This window comes from Solea senegalensis, linkage group LG17 (genome assembly GCF_019176455.1).
Source record: "Solea senegalensis isolate Sse05_10M linkage group LG17, IFAPA_SoseM_1, whole genome shotgun sequence".
Taxonomy (NCBI): Eukaryota; Metazoa; Chordata; class Actinopteri; order Pleuronectiformes; family Soleidae; genus Solea; species Solea senegalensis.
In genome coordinates this window covers 15,818,715-15,845,122 of record NC_058037.1, presented here as the reverse complement: position 1 = coordinate 15,845,122, position 26,408 = coordinate 15,818,715, and the positions used below count along the sequence as shown (strand labels likewise).

The following is a 26,408-nucleotide window of genomic DNA, read 5'->3' as shown; positions in this document are numbered from 1 at the left end:
TTGTGTGGATGTATTTTACGTTCTTTATTGATCACCCTCGTCCCCGTTTTCCCCCAGAGCAACAACAATGTACACAAAAATAAAAACTCTCTCAACTGAACAATGAAAAACACACAAACAAAAGAAACCAGTGCAGAATGCTGCCAGTGGTCACCGTCAACGTCCACAGCAACTACATTCACAAAGAGAAATAACTGTCATTATCATCACCATGACGACGTTGTTAGGGAGAGCAGTTTGTGGGGAAAAAAAGTGGTGTTAACACAAAGACAGGAACGACAGAAACTAAAGAAGGATGAATTTTAAAAAACCCAAAAAACTGATGTAGTGCTTTGGTTGAGAAATGAGACTAAAATGTGAATAAAAAACAAAGGAACGACGACAAACTGGAGCCGTTTTTTTGTTCGATTTAGCGTCTTTTGCAGATGTAGTGATTTAAAAAGTAAAAAAAAAAAAAAACAACTTACGAGACGTAAAAAACTACACGACATAAACATAAAGACAGGAGGCAGCAGCAGCAGTGGACACTGACGAGGGCCTGCCCTAAGAAACACAACATAATAATAATAATAATAAAAAAGAAGGAAAAATCAGCTCGACAGGAAATATTTACATCGACTGTGTACAACTTAATTTATAAATACAATTCAGGTATAAATTAGAAAAATAAAAACAAAAACCTACTGGGAATCAATCAATCGCGCTACTGTCCATTAAAAATGCCACTCTGATTATTATCATTATTATTATTAACCTTCTCTATATTTGGTGAAAGGAAAAAAAAGGCACAGCAATCAACCATTAGAGCATTTTTTATCCCTGTCACAACACTAACAATAAACCCACCCACGTTACAATATAAATTAAGACACTTTTTGTTCATTTACTAATAAACTTAAAGTAAATCCAGCAAAGAAATTCCCACTCAAACAGCATCTACACTTAGAACATCACCACTTACACTTTTCTTAAATAAATTAAAGGGGTTTTTAAAGGAGAGCTAACCTGATTTATCATTATTACTGTTATTATTATTTAAAACTCAGCATATTTACAGTGAACCTTTCACACATTCAAGAGAAGATTGAAAGCACTCGGTAAGGGGGAAAAAAGCTGTGTTTGTGTTATGTCTTTGCTTTATCAGCATTTACAGTGAAGCATTTCAATGACACGTAGTGTTTTGTCATTGTTTGACGTACGATCCAGTCATTTTTACCAGTAACCAACTAATACTGGTATTAACCTGTTGATCGAACACGTTACGTCTTGTTTGTTTGGGGGGGAATTACAGTAAGAATTAAATGATTTAAGTCAGAGGTCACAAGTCTCAACTGGAACTGGATTTCCCGCTCCGCTTTCTCACAAACCCCCAACGTAGAGTAGAGAGAGTAAAACGACTGCCACACCAGTAAAAACACTTCCGTCTCGTCTGTTACGTTAAATCAGTCGTACACGTCGTACCGTTCAATATTTACGTTGCTACACTTTTTTTCAAATTCAAAAGATTTCAGATTAGGAGGAATAGTAAATACAGGTTTAATCTTGTAATCTGAGCTGGTTCATTAATTTCTTTCTAACTGAAATCATTTAGACAATGAATAAGTGAATGAGACCCAATTAAGAATATTTAAACAATTGTTCCAAGGAAAAATACAAAATGGCTTCTATTTTTTTTTTCCTCACCGGAGAAAGAACATTTTAAGAACTTCTGGTTTGGGTTGGACTGTTGTTCAAATGATACATCGTGGCTTCTATATCATCTTTAAAAACAATAAAGTGTGCCTTCACATAAACAAAGCAAATGTCGTACACTGTAAATAATCCTTAGCTGCAGTCAGATTAAACCTTTAGGTGACGACTGACACATTCTGTGACCTTTTCCACAAGCGTCACGTTTGTTTACCGTCTTTAAGCGAAGATAAAAACCTGCTTCATATTTATCGTAAAAAGCGCTCGCGTTCCTCTCATTTCACTCCCAGCGAGACGGAAAATGTGTGCGTTTTCCACAAAACCTGTAGTGTCATATGGTTCAGATTAGTGTTCAGACCACTTTTCTTCCATGGAAAAAAAACAAAGAAATCATTCAAACAGTTTCAGTTTCATTATTTTGAGGTTTTTTTTCAACCTTTTCCGACAAAAATAACCGTCGTTTTCAGCCCTAACTCAGACTGATGTTTTTTTATAAATGCTGTTCTGTTCTGTAACCCCCTCCACTCACACGCACTCTCACACTCAGTATGTGTACACACACGCACGCGCGCACGCAGCCCCCATGAGCTCAGGTTCTACACATACACCAGGTCTCGGCCCTGGGAGGCGGAGCTCCCGGCCGCCTCCGGCGCCGCGCCCTCCGCCTCGGCCTCGTCCTCGTCGCCCTCCTCGTACTCGATAGGCTTGGGGCAGCTGTACGGGTGGCCGTTGTCGTCGAAGAAGCGGCGGAAGGTGAACTCGTAGAAGGCGTGCTCCGGGTGCTTGCCGTTGCGGAACCAGCAGCTGAGCGTGTCGTTGAGGTCGTCCTCGCCGTCGCTCTCGCTGCTCCACAGCTTGTCCGGGTCCACGGGGTCGAAGTTGGACGTGTCCGTGGAGTGGGCGATGGTGGGGACGTACGGCGCCGCCTGTTGCCGCAGGTCGCTGGAGAAGTCGATGGCCCTGAAGAAGGGGTGGGCCTTGATCTCGTCCGTGCCGTTCTTGCCGAGCCGGTCCTCGGGGCCACGGCACAGCTTGACGATGAGATCCGACGCCTCGGGGCTGAGCTTGGCCGGAGGGGGAATGTGCAGCGAGCTCTTCCAGTTTATGACCTGGTTCCAAGCACAGAGAGACGCCGGGTGTTAAAACAAAAACAATGACGGCGGCGGATGCTCGACATTTCACCGCCGGGTGCCACACATACCTTCAGCTGCGTCTCCAGAGGCGTGGTCGCCAAGAAAGGAGGCTGCCCGACGACCATTTCATACAGGATGACGCCGACGCTCCACCAGTCACACAGCTGAGTGTAACCTGGACGAGAGTCAACACTTTCATACAACGCTCTGCCTTTGACTTGACTTAAGTGTGGTATTGTGCGTCAGAGATAAACGTGTGTCGTGTACCTGTTCGGAGCAGCACCTCAGGTGCGATGTAGTTGGGCGTCCCCACGAGTGAGTGGGCCAGACAGCGCTGGTGCTGCCGGGCCTTCCTCCTCTCCAGAGGCTTGAGGCGGTCAGTGCAGCGGCAGTTAGCCGGGTCTTCCCACTCCTTGCTGAAGTCCATGCTGTCCTGCCTCACATGGTCTCCTGGAGAGGAGAAGATCCCAGAGTAGTACAAGGGGTCAGTTTCTTTACCCTGACTGTTATCATTCTTGTCCTACATGACGCATCAGCAGCACATTTGGATTTCTGACAGCTGATGTATCAGCTGGACTGGCTTGAGTTAAACGGAAGACGTTTCACCTCTCATCCAAGAGACCAAAAAAATCCATATACTCAGTCTTTGAAGGCTGGATATATAGTCTTTATGTGACATGAATTATTTTACTTAATGAGCCTTCAGAGGCTGAATACCTGGATTTTTGACTTTTTCCAGTTAAAGCCAAAACACGGAAGAATTAAGTTAAGGAAGTAAATTTGTATCGTATCAGCGTTTTTCCCACATGGAACCTGCATTTTTTGGAGTCCTAAAACGTTGATTTTAAGTAAATGGTTCCTGGGGTGAAAAAATCTCAGAACACCACCTTTACATTTTGTATATAACAGCACAAGCTTTACCCACATGCTCTGTGGTTTTGGTGTATTTCTGTTCCAGTGCTAAATAGAGGCATGACATGTATACTACAGCAGTGTTTGCTGAAAACTTTTCAACAAAAACAAAAAAATAGTGGGAAAAATACAGGGAAAGTTCTATTTCCAGAAGAAGCCTCTTGAATGAGAGGTGAAAGATCTTTACCTTTACTCAAGTAAGTCCTGTTGCCTTCAGCTAAACTCCTGAAGATGACTATGACTGCCTTCTCCTTAATCTATGGAGGAGAATCTACGGGAATGTTCACATGACTAGACTAAGGTGACTCGTGTGACTTTTTTTCCACTCGTCTGTTCTGACTCCGATGTGTGTCACGTCACTATGTGGCCTTGGATCGGACATGTATACACGATATGTGACAAAAAAACAGCTTTTTGCTAATAACCACCCTGAGCCCTGACGTCAGCAACCTGCAACCAGAGCTCAGCAAAGCCAAACAACCATGGAGTAAAGTGGCGCCCTCTACAGCGGAATCTCATCCACAAATTCACTGTGTTGGATCTCACAAATCAGAATTCACTCTGGTCTGGAAAATAAAAAGTAACACTAACCACTCTGGTAATACTTGGAGTCATGTGTCCAACGGAAGCCGGTACAAAGTCCAAAGTCCGTCAGCTTTATGTGTCCGTCTCTGTCGATGAGGATGTTGTCAGGTTTGATGTCCCGGTGGATGAAGCCCATCCTGTGGACGCTCTCCACGGCGCAGGTGAGCTCTGCGATGTAAAACTGAGCCAGCTCCTCTTTGAAGATGCCGAGCCGGATGAGGAGGCTCATCATGTCTCCTCCCGGGATGTACTCCATGACAAAGTACAGGTTGTCCTTGTCTTGGAAGGAGTAGTAGAGGCGCACCACCCACTCGTTGTCGGCTTCGGCCAGGATGTCCCTCTCCGCTTTCACGTGGGCCACCTGGTTCCTCAGCAGCACGTCCTTCTTACGGAGCGTTTTCATGGCGTACAGCGCGCCCGTGTCCTCTTTTCTGGCCAAACACACTTCGCCGAAAGCGCCAATGCCCAGGGTCTTGATCCGTTTGAACATGGACTTGTCCATCTTTGCCCTCTTTAGCCGGATGTAATTGGACTCTTTCTGACAGAGCATCATGCGCATCTGCTCCTGGGCTTCTGGAGACAAACCCACCTGAGCACAGGACAGAGTAGAGTGAGTTCATCTGAAATGATTGTATCAAAAAAGCCCATAAAACACATACAATACACTCGTGATGAGACAAGTCATTAAGAGGAAAAACACAAGCAAATGAAACGGGGTGCAAAAACTTACTGACAGATATTTTTACCATTATCCTTTTAGTCCAAAACAAGACATTATCAGTGAGACATGCATTTCAAAAGTAACATGTAGTGCAGTTAGGAAAATAAACAGACTCAACAGCAGCTTACTTGAATAATTGATGTGTGTGTGGACTATTCTGTGTCACAGGACAGCAGAGATACCTTTACCTTTTTTAGATCAGCTGTTAGTGAAAGCGAGGAGAGACAGGAAGAGAAAGAACAGCTCAGAAAAAAAATGAATATATACAATAAAGACATTTCAGAGACAGATAATACAGTGATGACAAGATAGCCGAGGTGGAAAAAAGTAGGAAAATAGCATAAAAAGATCAAGAAGATTGTATCGTAAATTGTGAATATATTCCTTCTCAGGGGTCGTTATTCATTCCTCACCCTTTGCATCTCACTTTCCAGCTGCTTCCTCCTCCTTATCCGCATCTGATGGTTCTTCAGGATGTTCTCCACGTGCTGCTCCATGAAGAACTTGAAGGCCTGAGGCGAGTACAGAGCCACTCTGCCGGACTCTCCCCTCCTCTCCTCGTCTTTCTTGTTACGGCGCACGGGAACGGGCGATGTCGTGATCTGTTTCTTCTCCTTCTCTGTCGGTGTAGAACTTTTAGGGTTTTCTGCCGCCTTGTCTCTGGAACCATCGCCACCTCCGCTGCTGCTGCTGCCCTCCTCCTCCGCGGGGTCGTCCCTGCCTGAGCTGAGTTTATTCACGCCTGGATCGTACGCAGGAGGGAAGGGTGCTGCCGCCTGCTGGAGGAGGTGTTTGGGGTAAGGCGGGGGAGGACCCTGGTAGCTGGGTACTTCTGCTACTACAGGGATCTGAGAGACAGGAGCTGGAGGTTCTGGATAGGCAGGCGCAGCTGCAGGGGGTGGAGCCTGCTGCAGCCATGGCGGGTGTGTGGGGGCAACGGCGGTGTGTAGCTCAGGTTTGTGAACACGGATGCTCTTGACTGGCTGCAGGATGGGAGCCTGGGTGATGGCGGTGACCGTGGTGGCGGAGGGTTGGGAGCTGGACGGATGAGGCGCCCTGCCGTTCAGCTGGTGGCTGTTGAAGGAGTTGGAGTGGACCGGCTTGTTGTGCTGCCATGACGGGGACAGATCCTGGTTGCTGCTGTTGCCGGACGACGACTGTGGTTGGTTAGAGACCAGAGGGGGTTGGGACCAGGACTGAGGAGGGCCTAAGTTGCACAAGTCAAGGTTGTGACTGTTGCGGTTGGGTACCAACATGGACTGAGGGATGTTTCCACCATTGACATAAGAGGGAGAAGATGAAGGTCCGCCTGTCTGTAACTGCTGGTCTGTAGGACTGTGCCGGCTGCTCTGGTTGACCGGATATGGTGGAGGGGGCTGTCGGCTGCTGCCAGCCATGTAGTCTGGCTGTGGGGAGCCATTCTGAGACCAGCTGGAGGGAAAGTTGAACTTACTACCTCCAGAACTTTGCATTATGATGGGCTGGTGGCCCACAGACACTGGACTCATCCCACGCTGGTTCTGAGCCGCTGCAGCTGGATATCCATCAGGCCAGGCCCCCTGAGGCACTGGAGAGATCCGAGGCACCAGGTAATCCATGTTCCCAGAGTATCGCTTGGTTGATGGGTTGCTGTCCCAGGATGTTGTCCCAGGCATGGCCCCGCGATTTGGTGGAGGGTTGCCTCTCTGGTTGTTAGCAGGGTGACCCTGCGGGAAGGCAGCAGGAGGTCCAGGGCTGTCAGAGCGGTACATCATACCATCTACCATCATAGGACCATGTCGAGGGGCCAACGACTCCTTAGAGCCTTTCCAGCTCGGCCTCCTCAGCACAGACTGTTGCATATGGGAAGCACCTGTGGACAGGGAAACATTTTTCAGTGAATACAGTGATGGTAACACTGAAGTGTTCTCATCCAAAATGATCGTATAAACTTGTGATGTGGTTTGTTATCATATACACTCTGTTCATCTCTGCTTTCTTTATCCTGTAGGTCCATGGTTCTCAAACTAAGGTACACAAGCAGTATATACCTGGGTATATGCAGTAGAACAGTATTATTATGGGTTTAATTCAGGGCAGTGGTCGAAAACAAACAGACACACAAAGTACTTAAATCTGTTTCTTAACCCTACATGTTTTAGACGTTTCCTGGCTCCAACACACCTGATTCAAATAAATGGCTCGTTATCAGGCTTCTGCAGAGCTTGATGACGAGCTGACCATTTCAATCAGGTGTGTTGGAGCCAGGAAATGTCTAAAGCATGCAGGGCAGTGGGTCCCCAGCACCAGGGTTGAGCAACATCGAGTTAGATCACACTGAAGAACATTTTTTGTGAAAAAAACCATGGACCTAAATTCAAGTCGATGTCTTTCATTCAACGATGCAGTGACTTGCACTCTTTTCTTAGAACGCATTGTCATTTCTTGAAGCGAAAGCCCTGAAATCCTACGAACAATATAGAGGCTAAACAGAACACGCCTGTCTGGATGGAGGATAAAAGAGAAGAAGAAGAAGCAGCTCGTCCCAGAGGACTGCTCACATACCTGGGGCTTTCAGGCCTGTCGTGTTGGGGTTGTTGACAGCCATCTGTTCCCTCATCGAGTCCTGGTACGTCACCTTACCCATGTACTCTAAAGGCACCCCCAGACTGCGGCAGTTGGGCTGTAGACAAATGGAAAAACACAAAAAAAACAACACAAGAATCATTGCGTTGTTTTTCGGCCAAGTTTAAAATGTTGTAAACATGCTGTAAACAAATTTAGTTTGGGGTTTATTACATTCGCAAGCTGGGAAAGTTGCACACATCATTTTCTTGATCAATACATTTGTTTCTCAATGAATAAAATGTCATTTGTATTGATAATTGTTATATTTGTAATCATTGTATTAGCAAAGCCTCACATTACAGGACTAAAAGATACTTTACATTATCTTTAAGAAATTACTAAAACTGATTAAAATATGAACAACATTTATAATTTCCAGTTCAACAACTGTTAAATAATAAATTAATTCCAAACTTTCTAACTACGGTCGTACCTGTTTTGCTCACACTGGCTCAAAACAAGCGGCAACTGCCAGGTGAGAAAAACACTTTTGTATTCTCAACCGCACAAGCTTGTCATTCCACTTTTCATACTTGTCATTTCCCAAATAATTCTCACCAAAACAATGTGCGTCGTGTGATTGTGCTCCATTACACAGTTATGTACAGAATGACATTTCTCTGTAATGCTGAACTACAACCTGTTTTAGCAACACATAACATACAAAAACACTTGTCTCACCTCCTCAAACCCAGCACACGGGCCTTCCAGCGACATGTGTTTGTTCAGCTCAGGCCCTGAAGTGTTGGGCTCATTTGCAAAAGGCATGAGGGATTTCCGGATCTCCTGCAGGGCCTTATGGTGTGGGTTTTTAGGGTTGCTGCAGCGCCATTGTTGCCTTGGATCCTCTGAAAGCCCTTTCCCAGCTCCACTTGTGTCCATTTTAGGTGGGTCTGAAGGTTTGGGCAAGTTGCGCAGGCTATTCCTTATTTCCTGCAGCATTTGCTGGCTGTTGCCACTGTAGTTGCTCGCGGGGAACGTTTTGGGCCTCATCTGTCTGTATCCTTCGGGTTTCTCCCCTCTCTTCATGTAAAAGCATGTACGACGACAATGAAACTGATGAAGAGGATGTCACTCAGTCTGTCCACGGTTGGATTTCACATCGGCATCCTCCTGAAAGGAAACGCACAAAGAAACAAAATCTGTGATGAGTAGGAATCCAGAGTGCATTGTCATGTTACCTAACAGGTTGGACAAATGAGATGCCGACAGTAATAATTAACTGACACCAACAGATAAGCATTAGGAGTAAAGAGTTTATTGGTCAGGAAATCATTTGTGAGTCGATTAACTGTTTCATTAATTCATCAAATCATTTGTGCATACTAACGCAGGCAATCTGAGCATCTAGGATCTTACTAGGTACTACAAACTAAGCAACACGACGCAAAGCCAACATACAAAGCGGTGTTTCTCAAACATTTGTACACAGTGACCGATTTTCTTTTTGTTAAAGACGACAAACTATTGTGACCCAATTCACAACATGTAACAAGAGCAAATTTGTGCATATCCCGTGACACTGAACTTGTTTTTTTTACAGCTAATTATGTAACTCCTAAGAAACGTAACAACCAAAGAAAAGTGCAAAATGTATTGAAACTACACAAATCAAATGAAGCATCATTGACAGGTGGATTTAATTGATAAATAGTAATCACGGATAGCACGACACGCTTCACTGATAATACGCAAATTAGCACCATTAACAATATTTTCCCCACTAAATTGTGTTTATTTCACCACATACTATTATTTTCAATTATTTACTGACATTAAGATACAAGATTATCAGCCCCATAATCAAAATAACAACCTTCGCTCGTCCACTTGCTGCTCGCGTCGTTAGCACAGTCGGCTAACAGCTCATTGCTACTTTAACGCTAATCCTCCTGCGACGAGGATGCTAACATGAAACCCCCAATTTGATCGCTAATTTTAAGCTAAACACCTCCGACATTTGGCGACCGAAACATGCCGCAGTGTGCGATTGTCTTGTTTTTCTCGGCATTGAATCTAACGGCGCAGCTGTTTCCTCCGCGGGCCTGTGTACCTTAAAGGCATCCATTTGCTGCTGCTAGGCTAATTCAACAACAGGTTGGGAATTAGCATGATAGCTCGTCAGCATTGTGTTTTGACAACTCACCCGTGTCTGTAGACGACCGCTTCTCTCGACGCTCGTCCCGCTTCGACGACACAAACCTTTACTCGACGTCTAATCGGCGACGAGAACACGCGAATTAGTCTCACAATGTCCTGGTTGTGGCGAGCAGGTTGCTAGTTGCTAGTCGTGTTGAATTCCTGGGATGTCTGAATGACAAGTAACACACTGGAGCGACAAGCGAGACACAGGAATGACACGGAAAACTTCCGCTTCTTTCACAATAAAATACTGCTATAACTATATAATTATTACCTCACGCGTCAACGGACGAAATTATTTATCGCAACATTCGTAAACTTCCTGTATGCAAATCTAAATTAATATATTAAAGAAACTCCCCTACTATGGACAACTATTATGCCGTACACGTATTTTAATTTGAAAAGAAATTCCAGAAACCCTACTTGTTGACACTGTGGTGAAACTTTACGAGTTGCCCGGATGCATTCTCTCCTGCCCACACCTCCTCTGAACCTGTGATTCTCAGACATTCATAATCCGATTTATGAAATACTAGCAGTGGTCATTTAAACTTGACATGTAAGGAAAAGTCTGTAAAAACATTTTATGAACTTGTTTGTCGTTTAGTGCTTTTTATTTATTTCAAAACATTAACACACATCCATATGAAAAGTACTGCTGAATTAAAATACTCTGCTGGGAATGGTTTACAAAGTCCTTGAGTGAAGATGATCCTTGGATGCATGAACAAACAAAAACAAACATGTAAGAAACATAACAGAAAAAAAATTACACTGAGAGAGTAAATACACATTTTTGACCATATAACTCTTTCAAACTGGGATCTGTCTGTTGACAAAAATAGCCTCTTCGTCAGTCCCACAGACGAGACACTGTCCAAGCACGTCCATGCTGTTGACCGACAGCGTCTGGCTGGGCAGCATGTGAGTGGTTTCCAGGCGGGCTTTACTGGTGTCTCCGCTCAACCAGGCGCTGATGAGCGACTGGTTGCCTCCAGCTGGAGCCATCGCACTGCGAGACACCATACTGTTGTTCCTGCCACCTGGAAATAATGTCATTACACATATTACATTGAAGTAATTGGAATTGCTGTACATGTACAGTGATTTTGTGGTCATGTTAGGGGAGCTGTTAGGGATATGACGGGCTGTAACTAATGATTATTTTCATAATCGACTTGTACTATTTTCTCGAGGAGTTGATTTAGTTGTTACATGTCGTTGTATAACATGTCAGAAAATGTTGAAAAACGTTGATGGGTGTTTCCAAAACCTCGAAATAATGGTTCTCAAATGTTTGTCCACCCATGAAAATTTATTTCAAATGATTTCTTTGTTTTATGGAGCAAAGAAACTGCTGAAAATTCAGAAAACTTCTAGCTTCTAGCTCTCTTATTTGTACCCAAATGGTTAAATGCACTTATTGTAAGTCGCTTTGGATAAAAGCGTCTGCTAAATGACATGTAATGTAAAACCTGTTTTAACTACTAAAAAACGCCACTTAAACTGATTAATCACAAATCAAAATAGTTGGTGTTTAATTTAGTAATCAATTAATCATTGTTTCTAAATATGGCATGTTCAAATATCCTCTTAATATGTATGATTTAGCTGTCACTTATTATTACAACAGAAGCTCAATTGTCCTAAAGGCAAGTAAAAATTTGTTATTTTCTTAGGTTTTAAAATACAATTTTTCTGCAGCTCGTCATCTCTCTTTTAGCTAAAATGAATAGGGAACATGTAATATTGAGGCTTGCCTTGTAGGAAGGAGGGCATGTCTGAAGGTGAGGATGTTTCCCAGTGCAGCAGCGAGCCGTCCTCTGAGCAGGTGAACAGATGGTCTGGGTTGGTTGGGTGGAAGTGGACCTCCCACACTGGACAAAAATCATATTTTTTATACACATTCCTATACAAAACTAATTAAAACCAATAATGTTTCGATAAAATCTGGTTGAATTATTTATCTGGTCACAATGAGCTCTTACTTTCAGCAGAGTGTGCCTCCATGAGTGAGAAGGGAGCGTTGCCTTGTCTCACATCCCAGACACAGAGCATGCCGTCCTGGCCTCCTGTGGCCACAATGTGCTGCTGGTTTGGATGTCTGTCCACACAGTGTAGAGGAACTCTATCTCCTGACCTGAGAAGAATAAACACGTCATTATTGCTTAGAATGAAAGAATAGGTAAAGAATAGAAAAAAACAAAAACATGTTTGAAGTGTAGTTTGTGTGTGTATAACTAACAGGGAGAGAATCTGTGATGGTGAGTTGCTCTGTTGTCTAAAATCCCACAGCTTGAGTTGGCCGATAGAGTTCACTGTCAAAATCTCTGTTGTCCTCAGGTACGTCACAGCGTGAATCGTGCTGCTGTCTGCGTTTTCTGGCAATGACGGTCCAAAAAAAAAAAAACATGTCAGCCATTTTGTTCACAGAAATTCAACTTTAGTTAAATTTTCATCCTCACCTATGGTTCGAATCACTCCTTCCTGGTCGGCTCTGAAGACGATGATCCTGCCGTCTTCACCGACCGAGACGATCTCGGGGCTGCTGCACACCACACCAGTACAGGGGGCGTTGTCACATGGGTAGCGATGTGTTCTCGCCCAGTGCTGAGAAACAGATATTGTCTGAAAAGGAGATGGAAGATCAAATATGAAATTAGAAAAGTTATTTGCCCTACGTTCTTTTGTGGGGCCATTTTCTTATATTTAGCCATTCCTCAAGGACACTGAGGGTATAACCATCTATACCTGACTGTTTGGGTGGTGGCGGTAGATGCTGACGGCTCCAGTCGACGATGCTGTGACGATTCTGTCTTGATCCAAAAACTGCAAAATAATACAGAACAAAAGTGAAATAAGCCTTGTAGCTTAATATCCTTCTGCGTCACATATGTTTTTTTTAATTGACAAAAAGTCAAAATGACTAGCTCTCATCAAACAATGAGGGCAGAAATAATCTACAACATTTGAATCATATTATACTAGAGCTGAAACGATTAATCGATTAATCGATTACTAAATGAATCGACAACTATTTTGATAATTGATGAATCGGTTTGAAGCTTTATTCATGTTTAAAACAAGATTTTCAATTGCTTAAACTTCTTAAATATGAATATTTTCTTCATTTCTTTGCTCTGGGTAACAAAGAAATCATTAAAAGTCAATCATTTTGGTTAGTGGACAAAACAAGACATTTGAGAACATCATCATTTCCAGGTTTGACAAACACCGATCAACATTTTTTTAAGGTTTTCTGATATTTTATGGACCAAACGATTAATCGAGAAAATAATCAACAGATTAATCGATTATGAAAATAATTGTTAGCTGCAGCTCTATATTATACTTATAATCACCAGCTGTTCACCTGACAGGAAACATCGTAAGCAAGCGAATTTTTTTTGAGTTAGGAAACTTGCCTGAAGGTCTAGAACATCTCCATCATGCTTGTGTTCACATAAAAGCTGTGGTTCTCCTTCAAAACCATCATCCATGCCAGGACTTCCATGGTTCCCAATGGACCAGAGGGATAGCTTGTTGTTCTGCAATAAACACATTACCAGAGTGTTTACTGGTGGAAAGAAACCTTATATACTTTTACTCAAGAAATAAACATATAAAACACCACTACAATCTTGATTTAAACATTTTTATTACCAACTCCAACACATTTATTAAGACATTATACAAATATAAAAACACCTTTTAAATACATCTACCCATACATAAACCAATTCAACATACAAGGGAGCTTTTAAAAACCCAAGGCAATCACAAAAACACCAATAAAATCAACTGATGTGCTACTAAAAAAACATATGTTCTGCGTGTTTCAGAGATGACACAAGGTAAAAGTTTAGTTCTGAGTCCTCCTTTTACCACTTAGTACCAACAATCTGCCTTGTCTTCGGTAATATATCAGCTAAGCCTAGACTCTATACTAACTTGTATGACTACATGCTAGCCAGGCATGAATATGTATAGTTTAATGTTTCCTGCAGCAAATAAAACATGTTAGTGCTCGATATTCACGCCAAACTCACACTCAACGATTCATAACATGTCTTCAGTCATTATCTGAATGTTACTGGACTGTTTAGTCCCACAATCTAACCTAAAATATCACCTAAAGTTGATATTAAAAGTAAAGTCCATTCAATTAAGCGTCAATATTAACAACTGTCAACTTGCCCACCTCATTGTCCCACGAGCCGGTCGCAAAGATGTCCGGCTGCTGCAGAGTCGAATGTGATACTGGTTTCCATCTGGTTTTACTGATTTTCTGGGACACGTATTTAGCATTGACACTCTCCATTAAAAAGAAAAAGGAAACAGGCTCAGGTACTTTAGATTTAAAAGACTTTAGCTGACACTAGCTTAGCATTCGTAGCCAGGACCAGGAGATCCGAGATACGCGCCTGCAAATCAACTACGGTAGCGCAGAGGTTTCGGCAACCACGGCCGCTACTCATTGCATTACCGCCACCTACTGGTTTGGAGTGTGGAGTAATAGATTGGCAGGCAAAAATAATAATAATAGGTACCAATTTAAAAGACATTAGTTATAAAATTCGAAAAACAAATAAAGAGTCATTTTTGACACTGAATAGGAAATTCAAATTTAGTTTTGAGAGGAACTTCAATTACATTTCTAGGCCAACTGACGTCTGTATGATTAGAATGGTGCTACTATGAAAAATAATTTGTTTTATTGTTTTATTAGTGGTTCATAATAAATATACAGTACAGAATTTATCAAACAACACTAAAACTACGAAACCATTACTCGAAAAGAGTAAACGGAACACAGGGAGAAAGTGACTTCAACTTCTACCAAAGTCATTTTCTGGTAACATTCTTGTACTTTCACTCAAGTTTCCCTTTTGTGCTATAGAAATAAATTTGGATTGGATTGGAAAGACTGGGGAGGAAATTTTGGTGTGTGGGCTGTGGATTCTACAGATGAAAAATCAGAAGAAGATGAGTTTGTATTATGGAATTTATTTATACAGAGCTTTTCTGGTCTCGATGAGCTGCTTACGCTACAGTTTTCACCCGTTCACACGTTTCTAAAACTTAAATACATTTTATATCAGAAAATGACTTTTGATACTTGAGTACAATAAACATCATATACTTTAAGACGTTTACTTAAGTAATATTAAGTGACTTCAACTTCTACCAAAGTCATTTTCTGGTAAGATATTTGTACTTTTTTTTCAGTTCTGGCTTTTAACAGCCTTTCAATTTGTGGTGCAACGTTGCCACCTGCTGGACATGCAAACCTATAAAGAAACCAGATACATAATGGATGGCTTGATTTAGTTTCTTTAGGCCAGCGGGAAGCAAGTATTCAGTAGGGATGTGTTGCGATATGAGCTTCACATTATTGAACAATATTCCATCACGATGTTACAAAAACAATACGTGTGACGACCTTAGTTAATATCTTAGTAACTGTATCTTAGTATAGGCTGTGAACAGAGATCCACAGCCTATACTAAGAAAATATATAAAAACTATAAAAGAACTTGACTTATTATGTGGTTTTCCTGCAGTGTGACCTGAGCAGAGTATTGCAATAAGGGAGTATTACGAAAACCAGCAGGAAATTCACATCTGAGCTCCTCAACAGGACTCTGGAAGGTCACGTTGGTCTGGTTCATCCACGTCAGAAAGTTCTTCAGTTTGGCGTCACAGTGGAATCGGTTCATGGTCAGATCGAGGAATCTGAGGGAGCGGAAAGCAGCCGGGTCTGGGGAGGCGATGAAGTTGTCGGCGAGGTTAAGTGCCTTCAGACTTTTGGGCAACTCGTCAGGCTGGAGATATGTCAAGGCGTTGGACGAGAGGTCCATCAAACGGACTGATGCGAGACCCTTAAAGATGCCTTCAGGAAGAGACCGCAACCCGTTGAAGCTCAAGTTCAGAACTTCCACGCGTCCAAAACTGTCGAACATGTTCAGACATGTGCCCTGTGACCAAACAGTCTGCAGGGAGCTGCTGTGAAGATCCAGGTGTTGGAGATCATTTGGACCGAACGATGAACTTTGTGTGCACCACCTGATTGTGTTTCCTCCAAAGGAGAGATACTGCAGGCGTTTCAGCGGGGTCTCAAGCGTGTAAACGTCCCCCAAGTCCTTTAATCTGTTGTCTCTAATGTCCAGGTATGTAATGTTACTGGCAAACCGAGCGACGCTGCTCACTGACGAGGGCGCCAACCTGTTGTCGTTCAAAAAGAGATGATCTAAAGTCGGTAAAGACGCCGGGAAACCTACGTCTCGTAGAGTGTTCCCTGTTAAAAGCAATGTCTTGAGCTTGGGAAGTCCCCGAAAGGAACCATAACCCAGTGCACCGATGTGATTGTAAGACAAATCCAACACTTCCAGGTTTGTCAGAGAATCAAACGTGTAAGAGTAGATTTCCCCGAGCAGGTTGTGTGACAATTTGAGCTTGTTTAAGTGACCTTGAAGACCTTTGAAGGCATTTTTGTGAATATGATTCACTCTGTTTTGGGAAATGTCAATATTCACGACGTCTCTCAGTGGACTGAAAACCTCCGGCTGCAGTGCAAATATTCTGTTTCTGGACAGGTCCAAATCAAGGACTGAGCTGTTCTTTAAGCCCTCAAATGTGGTGTGGTCCGGATCAGGGAGGTTATTAAAAGAGAGTCCTTTACCGATGTGTCCGGAGAGTTTGAGGTGGGAGATCTTTGTTCCGTCAATTGCTCTGAAGAACCGCTTCAATTGATCCACACTGAACCCGTTGTTAGACAGGTCCAAGGTCTGAAAGGACATTCCCCTGAAAGGATTCCCGCAATCAAAACTGGACATTGCAGTAAGTTTCAATCCTGAGTTCAACTTCATGACATTGAAGTATTTTCCCTGGAAACCCACAAGGTCTGATTCACATAGTTTGTTGATTCTGTTCAGCTGGAGGTTCAGATCTTTCAAGTGGCTCATGTTAGCGAAGAACATGGAGGGCTGGAGTCTTTTTATGTGGTTACCAAAGAGGTTAAGAGTCTCTAAAGAGGAGAGCGGCTCCAGAAAGTTCCCCTTCAGTATGGACTCATTGAGTGAACAGTAACCCAGGTAGAGTGACTGCAAACTGGACAATCCCTCAAAGGCCAGAGGCTCTAGCTGGAGGCCGACGTTGAAGTCCAGCATCAGTGTCTTCAGACGTCTTTGATTTACGAAGGTGTTGCTCCCGATCGCAAGCGGCACAGTCTGTGTTCCCAGGTCCAGCTCCTGCAGCTGCTCCAGACCTGACAGCGAAGACGAGTTTATCTCACTGATGCGGTTCATCTCCAGGTAAAGGTGCGTGATTCCGGGAGGGAGAGCAGGAACCGAGGTAAGCCTCATGGCGGCACAGTGTGCGACGGAGCCCCTTATGAGGCATGATGGGAAACATCCAGGCACCTGAGAGAGGGTTAGAATAGAAGGTGTTAATTTTTGCACACACACTTTTCAGTGAGAGTGAAAATTTGACCTGTCCTGGGATCTGAACCATGTGACCCTCTGGTTACAAGCCCAATTCTTTCCCGCTTGGTCTCAATAAAGGACATTTAAGATGTAAGACTTCAACATCTTCTACTGAAATGTGTTCCTTTAAATGTTTAATGTAGCCTATATTGTATAGTGAAGGGCTTCAAATTAGAAAGAAATTGCACAAAAAAATACACAATTTCCTTTTCGCTTAGAGATCTAAGCTTTTATATTAAATATGAAAAAATTGAAAAAAATTGACAAGCTATTTATAATCGCTGTAATTTTCTAATAGTTATGAAACCGTTTTCAAATCTTCTCATTTGTAAGGATTTAAAAAAGAATATATATATACAGCACATTTAGTAGTAAAGCACTTTTAAAACATTTTGTTAACAACTATATATACTGTATATATACACATATAATAATAATAATAATAATTATTATTATATACGCATATGTCTATGTACTGTCAAGATCATGCATAACTTTCCCAAATACATTGTTTTGTAACATAATAAAACAATTTTAAATTGAATTTAATATAAAAGGATGTACTATAGAATACTTACACTATAATTCTGTATTTTGAAAAACCTTGTTTTTTTTTGTTCTCTATCGTGCACTGTAAATTAATTGTGCCTGAAATTAACTGTACCTTTAAAAAAATAAACCTGTAAGTTAAAATGCAGTTCACATGTAAATTTACATTTCTATCACATTCGGTGTTTACGTACCTGTAGGAAAACACAGATGGTGACCAGCTGAAGACACAGCAGCCTCATCTTCATCATCCTCTTCTCTTGTCTTCCCTTCTCTTCTCTGCAGCCCTTTTTATCTGTGTGTGTGTGTGTGTTTGCATCACTTGTGTTGAGCATGACATTGACCCTGCTGCGCAAACATGACGCTGAGCGGCATTTCCCCCCCTTTTTTTTTGTTGAATCCAGATTTGCACCAGAGGGGAAGAACATTCACATGTTTACATTCTCTTGTTGTGAGCTGAATTGCAAATGTACAGGAGTAACCCTCATACTTGTGTTTTACTGTTTTACACAATATGCAGCAATGTTTATGTTGTTTTTTTTATAACCCCTATTGGTCACTTTTACAAGAAAACGTATGAGATTAGATTAGATTTGACTTTATTGATCTCACACTGGGGGAAATGTATGTGTTGCAACAGCATGTTTGGGAGTACTACAGTATGATTTCACATAAGAAATATAAAGAACACAAATAAAGTGTACAATAACAATGCTACATGTGAACAGGTGTGCAAAACGTGTTTATAAATATCAAAAAAGTAATAAAATACACTCAAAAAATCCTTTACATGTTTCTATAATGTTACATACCTAAAATGAATACCTTCATTATGTGATCACAAAAGTGAGTAGAACAGGAGGAAAGTGCAGTGACACACAATCATTGCACATTAAAGAATCTTGTGAAACATGTGAAATCGAGTGTGACAGATCCGGGTAAGTAAATAAAGATTTTCGCGTCATGTTTCCCCTCATTATTTCAACACATTATTCTCAATAAGATGCATTTTTGTTGACACAATTTCCTCTTTTTTCCTCATTTGGGTGTTACCACTTAAGGACATATGACTATGCCACAGAAACCTTCTCTCCTTTTCTTTGTGATAATCTGCCCAAAACACTGCAGATTATCTGTGTGTGTGTGTGTGTGTGTGTGTGTGTGTGTTTTATCACACTGAGCTGGTGAATTTCACAACTTCAGCACAATAAAGTTTTGTCAAACACAATAGAGGAATAGAAACACAATCAGAGGAAAATTACAAACCTTTCACTTTCACTGTAATTTATTTGTTTTAGAAGTTCTTATGAAAAAAATACACATTTTTTGTTCTTTGACTTCAGCCGGTAAGTTATTTTCATTTAATTAGTTCTTATGTTATCTTTTACAGTCATTTGTATAAAAGAAATGTGTTTTTATGTTATTTTGTTTCAGCAGTTATGTTGTCTTTTATTTTAGTAGTTATTCTTACAAAATATTATTTTTTTTATGTATTTTCATTTCAGTGATTGGCTTATCTTTCATTTTAGAGGTTATTTTTATAAATTTTATGTGTGTTCATTGTAGTAGTGTTGTAGCCACATGCGGAGAACAAATCAGGTTTTTGGTTCAGGTCAGGTAGTGACACCTGCTGCTCATTTGTAGGAATGGTGGTGGTGGGGGGGGCTTTTTTTCATGTTTTAGCCCTGGGCCCCCATTATTTCCTGATCCGCCCATGCTGTTTCCAGTGTGAAATTGTGCAAATTATGGAATATCAATCAGATTATTTTAATCAGATATGAGAATGTTAATATTCATAATTTGGTAGTAGCAGTGAGTGGCAGGCAGGGGGCGGGGCGAGGAGGACGGGCCAAGGAGGCGAGTGACTTCTTTCAAAAATAGTTCATCAGTAACCGGTAACAGCAGCAGCAGCACCAGCGGCGGCAGAGGTGGTGGAGGAGGCGGGTGCCAAACATGGTCCGCTACGGAAATAAATAACGGGACCTGGGGGAAGGAATTTAATCTAACCGAAAGAAGAGACTTTTACAAACGCGCTGAAAAGAGGAAGCGGACGTTAGAAGAGGAGAAGAAGCAGCAGCAGTAGCGGCTAAAGTCAGTGGCACACACACATACACACGTTTCTACTGTGTTGATGTTGGGATTTGGCGACGAATACCTGCCGCAAACAGTCCTGGTGAGTAGAACCACACCGTCCGACGAGAGTTAGTGTTATAAGTTTCTGTCGCCGCGAGTGCGACTCTTAATGTGAAAAACTAAAGGTTTCCTGCCGAGTTTTGAGAGCCGAGAGCTTTCAAGTACACACGCACACATTCACTCGTGGGGGAACAAGGTGAACAGGGAGTTAAACTTTTCTGCAACATGGCCGCTCAGATGTCACACAGCTTCCCAGAAGTAGGCAGAGCTAAAATAAAAATATATACAGTTGAAGGAAAAAGAAACTTTGACTCAGTATTTATTTAAATATTTATATTCGAACGCTTGAGAAAATACCATGTGGATATTATGACCAAAAATATCCAGTGAGTGAGTCCCAATGTCCACCCCCCCCACTTCCCATCCGTGTGTTGATTCATAAGTCATGCCCACTTTTTTAAAATCAAAACCACTATTGGTGTCCTCTTCTGTGGGAGGAACGATATTCCATTCAAAACTTGGCGTTTTACATTCCCATACGTTGTTTTACATAGTTTGTGGCCTTATATTGAGGTCAGTATTGCCCTTAGAATATATATTTAGAGTTTTAATAAGTTTTGGTGTCCTTTTCTGTGGGTGTAACGATATTCTATTGAAAATCTCTCGGTTTTTAACATTCCCAGGATTATCGTTCGTATCATAAAGGAATTGTTTCAAATAATTAAATGGCTTTATTGAACGGTATAGTGCACAATAAAAGAATCGGCACACTCTATATTTGGGATTGGATTTAGTTTTGGTGTCCTTTTCTGTGGGTGGAACGAATTTCTGTCGTTTCTACACTCGCCGTTTATCTTTTTATATATGGGCATTGTTTTACATAATTAAATGCTTTTATTGAGATCTATAATGCCCAATAAAATATTCGTCACGCTCTAGATTTTGGATTTTATGAGATTTTTGATGTCCTTTGGTGCGGGAAGAACGATATTCCATTCAGAATCCGTCGTGTTTACATTCACAGGCTTATGGCTTCTCATAAAGACATGGTTTTACATAATTTAATGCTTTTATTGAAATCAATACTGGGTATTGAAAAAATCGGCATATTTTATGTGAAGGATTTTATGAAGGTTTGGCGTCCAGTGTGAGGAACGATGTTCCATTCAAAAATATGGCGTTTTTACATTCCTAGGCTTGTCGCTACACATAGAGGCATTGTTTTTACATAATTTAATGCTTTTATTGAAATCAATAATACCCGTTGGAATATTCGGCATACTTCAAATTAAAAATGTATGGAACCATGAAACAAGTTGAATGGAAACAGATACAGTACTCTCATTATAAATACATGTTGGTGTCATATATGCAGGTTTTTCTATCTATTAACAAATTAATAAGTTGCTAAAGTAAGACATTTGGCTTAATAACACACATATATTTGATCAAAATTACCTGTTTTATTATATTATTCACTACACTTGGTGAATTTTATTTTTGCATATTTGCACAGGTTGCAGAGGTTTCCAAAACGTTGAGGAAGTGGAGGAAGTGATAAAAAGAGATAGAGATGGGGAGAAGGAGAGATTACAGTAACTGTTGGGCCTTATTCCCTTGTAGCTACATGTTGTGTATTTTAAAATTGAGGGGTGGGCAATTTGTTTACATCTTTACAGGAGCAAATTAGAGAGGAAAACAAAGATTTCCCAGAATTCTCCCTCTCCCTCTTCATGTGATAACCATGCGTTTCACCTGTATATGTTACCTGACCCCCCCTTTTCTTCACCACCACCACCCCTCATTCATAACATTTAATCTCAGTGTCAGTCTGCAGCATATGGAAATGTTTTAGAGTTTGTTCATTTACAGTAGTGCTGTGTGAATAGTGTTACTGTCTCCACTGTGGGTGGGGAGATAATAGCTGTGAGGGTGAAACCTATAATTAGAAGCAGCCTTTTCTCTCCAGCCTCTAGTTTATATAATTTCTCTTGAATTAAATTATAGTGTAATTTAAGTATTCCTCGTTTTGTTTGTTGGAGCAGTCGCATGATGGCCCTCCAGAGCCCCCCACTCCAAGTTGATTCTCAGAATTGGAGGATTGATAAAAACCCCACTAGATATTTTGGTGCTTTATTTGAGTAACGGCTTATTTTGTTTTGCCCGCGGTGGTTTGCCAAGGTCACTGATGCTCTGTTGGCCCTGCACTCACTGTTTGTGCATTGATCTGCTGTTGAGCTGCATGTCTGAAACTGTGTGAGTCAAGTGCAAATACTTGGATTATGCCTTTATCATACACACACAGCACTGAGAAAGTTAAGGTGCTTTCTGTTTATGTCGGAACTCAGAGAGATGTCACCTCCAAGTTCTCTTTTAGAGAGTTTGAAAAAAACATGGACGTAAATGTATTTCTGGGTAAAAATTGTTGGCAATAGCAGTGGATAACGATGCTCTACATCATATTTTGCATATTTACACTCCATAGCAACATAGTTTAAATTAAATTAAACAGTAATATGTGTACAATGCTGCTTTCCATTTACATTTATATTTACATACGTTCCAGTTGAAAAGTCGGTAAAAACCATGGATGCAAATAGGGATACAACGATTAGTTACTTACTAAATTAACTATTTGGAGTGTTTTTTCAATAATTAAAGCAACTTTTCGGATTTTTCAGCATTTTAAATGTGAATATTTTCTGGTGTCTTTGATCCATACAACAAAGAAATCATTAAAACTGAATCGTTTTTGGTTTGTGGACAAAACAATACATTTTGAAAACATTATTATTTCCTGGTTTGGTAAACACTGGTCAACATTTTCAACATTTTCTGACATTTTATGGACCAAACAAGTATTTTCTCAATTGTTAAAAATTGACAGATTCAACAATTAACAGTATGTGTGTATGACTGACATATGCTGCGTTGCATTTACAATCGGAAGTCAGTGTTGTAGAGCTGTTGTGTGAGGACATCGCAGTATGATTTCTCAAATACTCAGTATTGTGATAATATCTTACTGGGACTTAAATATCATGATAACATCGCATCGTGGCGTCTCTGGTGGTTCATGTCTCGTCAAGACAGTTCCCACATCTCTCACTTGTCTTTGTTTTTGTCTTTCGCCCTCTTCCTGTGGTTCTCTCTCTCTCTTTCTCTTTCTCAGTGTGTGACTCTGCTTCCTTCCGGCCTCTCAGCACATCTCGATTCTTCTTCATTTCTTAATATCTTCTATTTATGATCAGGTCCTGCTTTATTACTCTCTCTTTCTTTCTGCCTCTGCATTTCCCCCTGTCTCTTCTCACTTACTCCCTCCTGTCTCTGTAGCCAGCACGATCACCTTACAGTTTTCTCCAGGAATTTGATTCCAACCACACAAAATAAGCTGGATTACTGAACCTTACTTCCAGTTTAGTTACAGATGAGATCAGTCTAATAATGCATCAGTACAGAAGGAAAATGAAACAAAGGACTGTGGTGGTGGGGGCATGTTGCTTCAGGTATGAGAGAGACTGTGAAATATGATCCATAAGGTCGGTTTGGAAGCTCATCAGATACAAAAGATGTTTGAAAATATGGGAGAAGTTATCAGCACAAGGTAGACTTCATGAGCTGCAAAAAGTTCTAAAGTTATACTCGAGGATTCCAGGTGTGCACTTTTTATTGGCGAATGCAGTGCTGGCAGGAAAGTTGTGTCAGGTTCATCTTTTAGCACAATGACCTTCTGTATTTTTTGCTGAAGCCCTCAGAGTTTTTTTTGTCTTTTTAGATTTTAACCAACTCTGTAGCAACCAGTCGTGTCGTCTCACATAAGAATCTGAACTCTTGTTTTGAAGCCTCTGGAATCGCGATTTGCCGTGTTGAGGTTTCGTGACCGCAAGTTCAGAGATGTCACCCGCAGGCAGAGTCTTACTGGATGATACTAGCTGTCAATCACACCAGAGTTCACTCATACTGTCTAGTTTCTTTTAAATGTGAGATTATCTACCTAATTGACATCATGCACAATTGAGGAAGACCTGATATTATCAGTTTGGAACATAAACTTGCCTTGGCAATGTTTACTGACGATATAAATAAAGTGGGTAATCTTCTTGTTGACCAAAATAGTCCTTCCCCTAGTGGATATTCAATATATTGCCACTTTTGGGTTGGCTTACCGAAGACTACACACATTTTTTAAAAATTCGTTCTATGACTAACACACTGCAAGATACTTTGTTGCTTACCAAAGCTCAGTTTATTGCAAATAAACATCTTTCTGAGTTTTTGTTCTGTATATGGACTTTTTTGGAGAAGTTTCCATAGAGTGGAACGGTCACGTTTGTTTGCATTTCCATTAGGAATAGTATCAAAATAACCAACACCAACTGTTACATTATTTGGCACCCTTTTCTTGGGATACTAGGGTTAAAATGGTACAGTAAGATCAGGGAGGAGCTCCACCTGGTTCCACCCGCAACAGTCAGCTGACTGAGCTACAAAAAAAAGTTGTTTCGCATTCGTTGTCGTCGTAACCGATACGTGTCACACCACGTCTGTTGCTGACATGGCCAGTTGGGCACTCAGATTACCAAGAAAAGTTACTGTTCTCTGCCGGAATGCAAGCCTGACCCAGGGCTTTACCATTCCAAAGTGTACCAAACCGACGATATCCGTACCATGATAAAAACACAGCATTAGAAAACTTAATTTAAGGATAAGCTCACAAAATCACTAGTTTGCCACCTTTGCAACTTGCGATTTGGATTTAAAATCCAAAATCATTGTTCAGCCCTGGTTTGAGCCTGACACCCCCCCCCCTCTACGTTGCTAGCATCCCGTTTTAAACGTGTAACCTGATATTAGTCGGGTTCTGTTTTTACCTGTCTGGCGACAACCCTGGAGTCATGCCGGGTCAGTCGGGTTGTCTCTATGGTAGCACCGGGTTCAAAGGTCAGTCAGTAGGAGTGAGGAGATTAGCGGAGGGCAGCGAGAGGGATTTGCTTTCGGTCCAACTTGTTTCTATTCAGCACAAATTCTAGGCTTTAAGAAACTCAAAGAAAGGCGTGTGTGTTGAACTATGTTTTTGCTCCATGGCTAAAAGGTTGATCACGATAAAATACTCAAGAATCAGTTGATATGGATTATTTGTTGAGATTAATGTTGGACAATTAAAGACTGAGTTTAAAGAGGAGAAAATGTTCTTTCTGGTTTTGCAGAGCCATACAGAATAATTAGTGCTTTTGTTTCAGACAGTGTCTAAAGTTGTCTGCTGTATGTATGTATGTGTGTATATATATGATATATATATCATGTATAACACACACTGGTCTGTGCTGTCAGTGCAGACCGTGAGAATACCGAGCAGCTGCAAGTGGTAATGTGCTCATGTGGCATGCACGGTGGTAAACACCCTCTTACCCCTCTTTAGTACCAGCTCGTCTGCCTGACGCCTGTCCCTCGATCAGAGTGTCTTCTCCTTCTTCTTCTTCTTCTTCTTCTTCTACTACTTCTGTCCCCACTGGACATTTAATTTGTGGATTTTACCCACAGAAATCAACACAGCTAAAGGTAATTTATGTTTGACTTTTGGCTTAATTTTACCGGCATGTAGTGCATGTTTTAGAGCAGATGAACAGGTGTGTGTCTGTGTGTAACAGAGAGAGAGTGGTATTTGTGGTAGAGAAGAGTGTGTGTTTGTTTTTACGAACATTTGTCCTCTTCAGGTGTTGGGACTTCTGAAGTGTAACCGCTGTTCGGATGTGTTTCAGAAGTGTGTGTATATGTGTGTGTTGTTTCTGCACAGGTGCACGAGTTGGGTGGCCTGCATTGATGCAACACTCCGCCCCCTTTTACATGCACTGACACACAAACACACACTCACACTGAAGTAAAAGGAGAGAGAGAGTTTAGCGAGACTCGTACGTAGAATTGCGAATACTGGGTTGGGTGGGGCTCTCTGGACCTTTTTTTTTTTTTTTTTAAAGTTAGTTTTTATTAATCCCCTTAGGGAAAGTAGTCCTCTGCATTTTGACCCATCTTAGAATTAGGAGCAGTGGGCTGCCACACTGAGTAGCGCCCAGGGAGCATTGGGGGTTGGGTGGGGCCGGGTGGGGATTTGAACCGGCAACCCTCTGGTTACAAGTCAAGTTCCCTTTCCACTTGGCCACGGGCTGCCAACTTAGCACTGCATTAACATAAATAAAGAAATAGTCATGGCCGACTTTGCAGCGAGACGTGCTAATGTTGCTATAATTGAAAGTGATGTCTGCACTTCATTTAAATAATAATTATTATAACAATAATAATCATAATAATAATAATAATAATAATGATAATGATAATGAAAACACCTGCAAGAGGGAAAATGGTCTAGTCTGTATGTATATGTAGTATGACAGCAGCCTATAGGCTCCTTTTTTGTGTAGTTGTAGTTCTTTGATTGTGTAGTTTAGAATTCAT

The 26,408-nt window shown here is 41.4% G+C and overlaps 4 protein-coding genes across 12 annotated transcripts in view; 1 reads left to right on the top strand and 3 right to left on the bottom strand.

Moving 5' to 3' along the window:
• lats1 (large tumor suppressor kinase 1) lies at positions 1-10,054 on the bottom strand. Of its 3 annotated transcripts, XM_044049096.1 has the most exons (8): positions 9,794-10,020; positions 8,329-8,760; positions 7,585-7,702; positions 5,454-6,892; positions 4,326-4,908; positions 3,090-3,272; positions 2,891-2,997; positions 1-2,798 (listed from the first exon to the last, which is right to left on the bottom strand). In XM_044049096.1, exons 2-8 carry the CDS (start codon positions 8,674-8,676, stop codon positions 2,286-2,288), a joined length of 3,291 nt encoding a protein of 1,096 aa, XP_043905031.1. In that variant the 5' UTR covers positions 8,677-8,760; positions 9,794-10,020; the 3' UTR covers positions 1-2,285. The 3 variants fall into 3 exon arrangements, 2 of the variants coding, with proteins under 2 accessions (XP_043905031.1, XP_043905032.1); XM_044049097.1 differs by lacking the exons at positions 1-2,798; positions 2,891-2,997; positions 3,090-3,272 and adding an exon at positions 5,229-5,242 and having other exon boundaries at positions 4,720-4,908; positions 9,794-10,054; XR_006362135.1 differs by lacking the exons at positions 1-2,798; positions 2,891-2,997; positions 3,090-3,272 and adding an exon at positions 5,169-5,242 and having other exon boundaries at positions 4,844-4,908; positions 9,794-10,054.
• A 333-nt stretch (positions 10,055-10,387) lies between these two features.
• On the bottom strand, positions 10,388-14,247 carry nup43 (nucleoporin 43). Its single transcript, XM_044049100.1, has 8 exons — positions 13,994-14,247; positions 13,218-13,340; positions 12,544-12,621; positions 12,258-12,420; positions 12,038-12,173; positions 11,781-11,932; positions 11,553-11,669; positions 10,388-10,835 (listed from the first exon to the last, which is right to left on the bottom strand). Exons 1-8 carry the CDS (start codon positions 14,111-14,113, stop codon positions 10,606-10,608), a joined length of 1,119 nt encoding a protein of 372 aa, XP_043905035.1. The 5' UTR covers positions 14,114-14,247; the 3' UTR covers positions 10,388-10,605.
• A 746-nt stretch (positions 14,248-14,993) lies between these two features.
• LOC122783817 (toll-like receptor 5) lies at positions 14,994-18,109 on the bottom strand. Its single transcript, XM_044048683.1, has 2 exons — positions 18,020-18,109; positions 14,994-17,213 (listed from the first exon to the last, which is right to left on the bottom strand). Exons 1-2 carry the CDS (start codon positions 18,074-18,076, stop codon positions 15,318-15,320), a joined length of 1,953 nt encoding a protein of 650 aa, XP_043904618.1. The 5' UTR covers positions 18,077-18,109; the 3' UTR covers positions 14,994-15,317.
• A 1,593-nt stretch (positions 18,110-19,702) lies between these two features.
• The window catches only part of dtnba (dystrobrevin, beta a), a 29,778-nt gene continuing 23,072 nt past the window's right edge, over positions 19,703-26,408 (top strand). For 6 of the 7 annotated variants that reach the window (XM_044049056.1, XM_044049052.1, XM_044049057.1 and 3 more), the window contains exon 1: positions 19,703-19,998. The gene's annotated coding sequence lies outside the window, so the exon portion shown is untranslated. Of the gene's footprint in view, positions 19,999-25,377; positions 25,518-26,408 lie in introns of all 7 variants that reach the window. The other variant, XM_044049054.1, reaches the window with a different exon arrangement.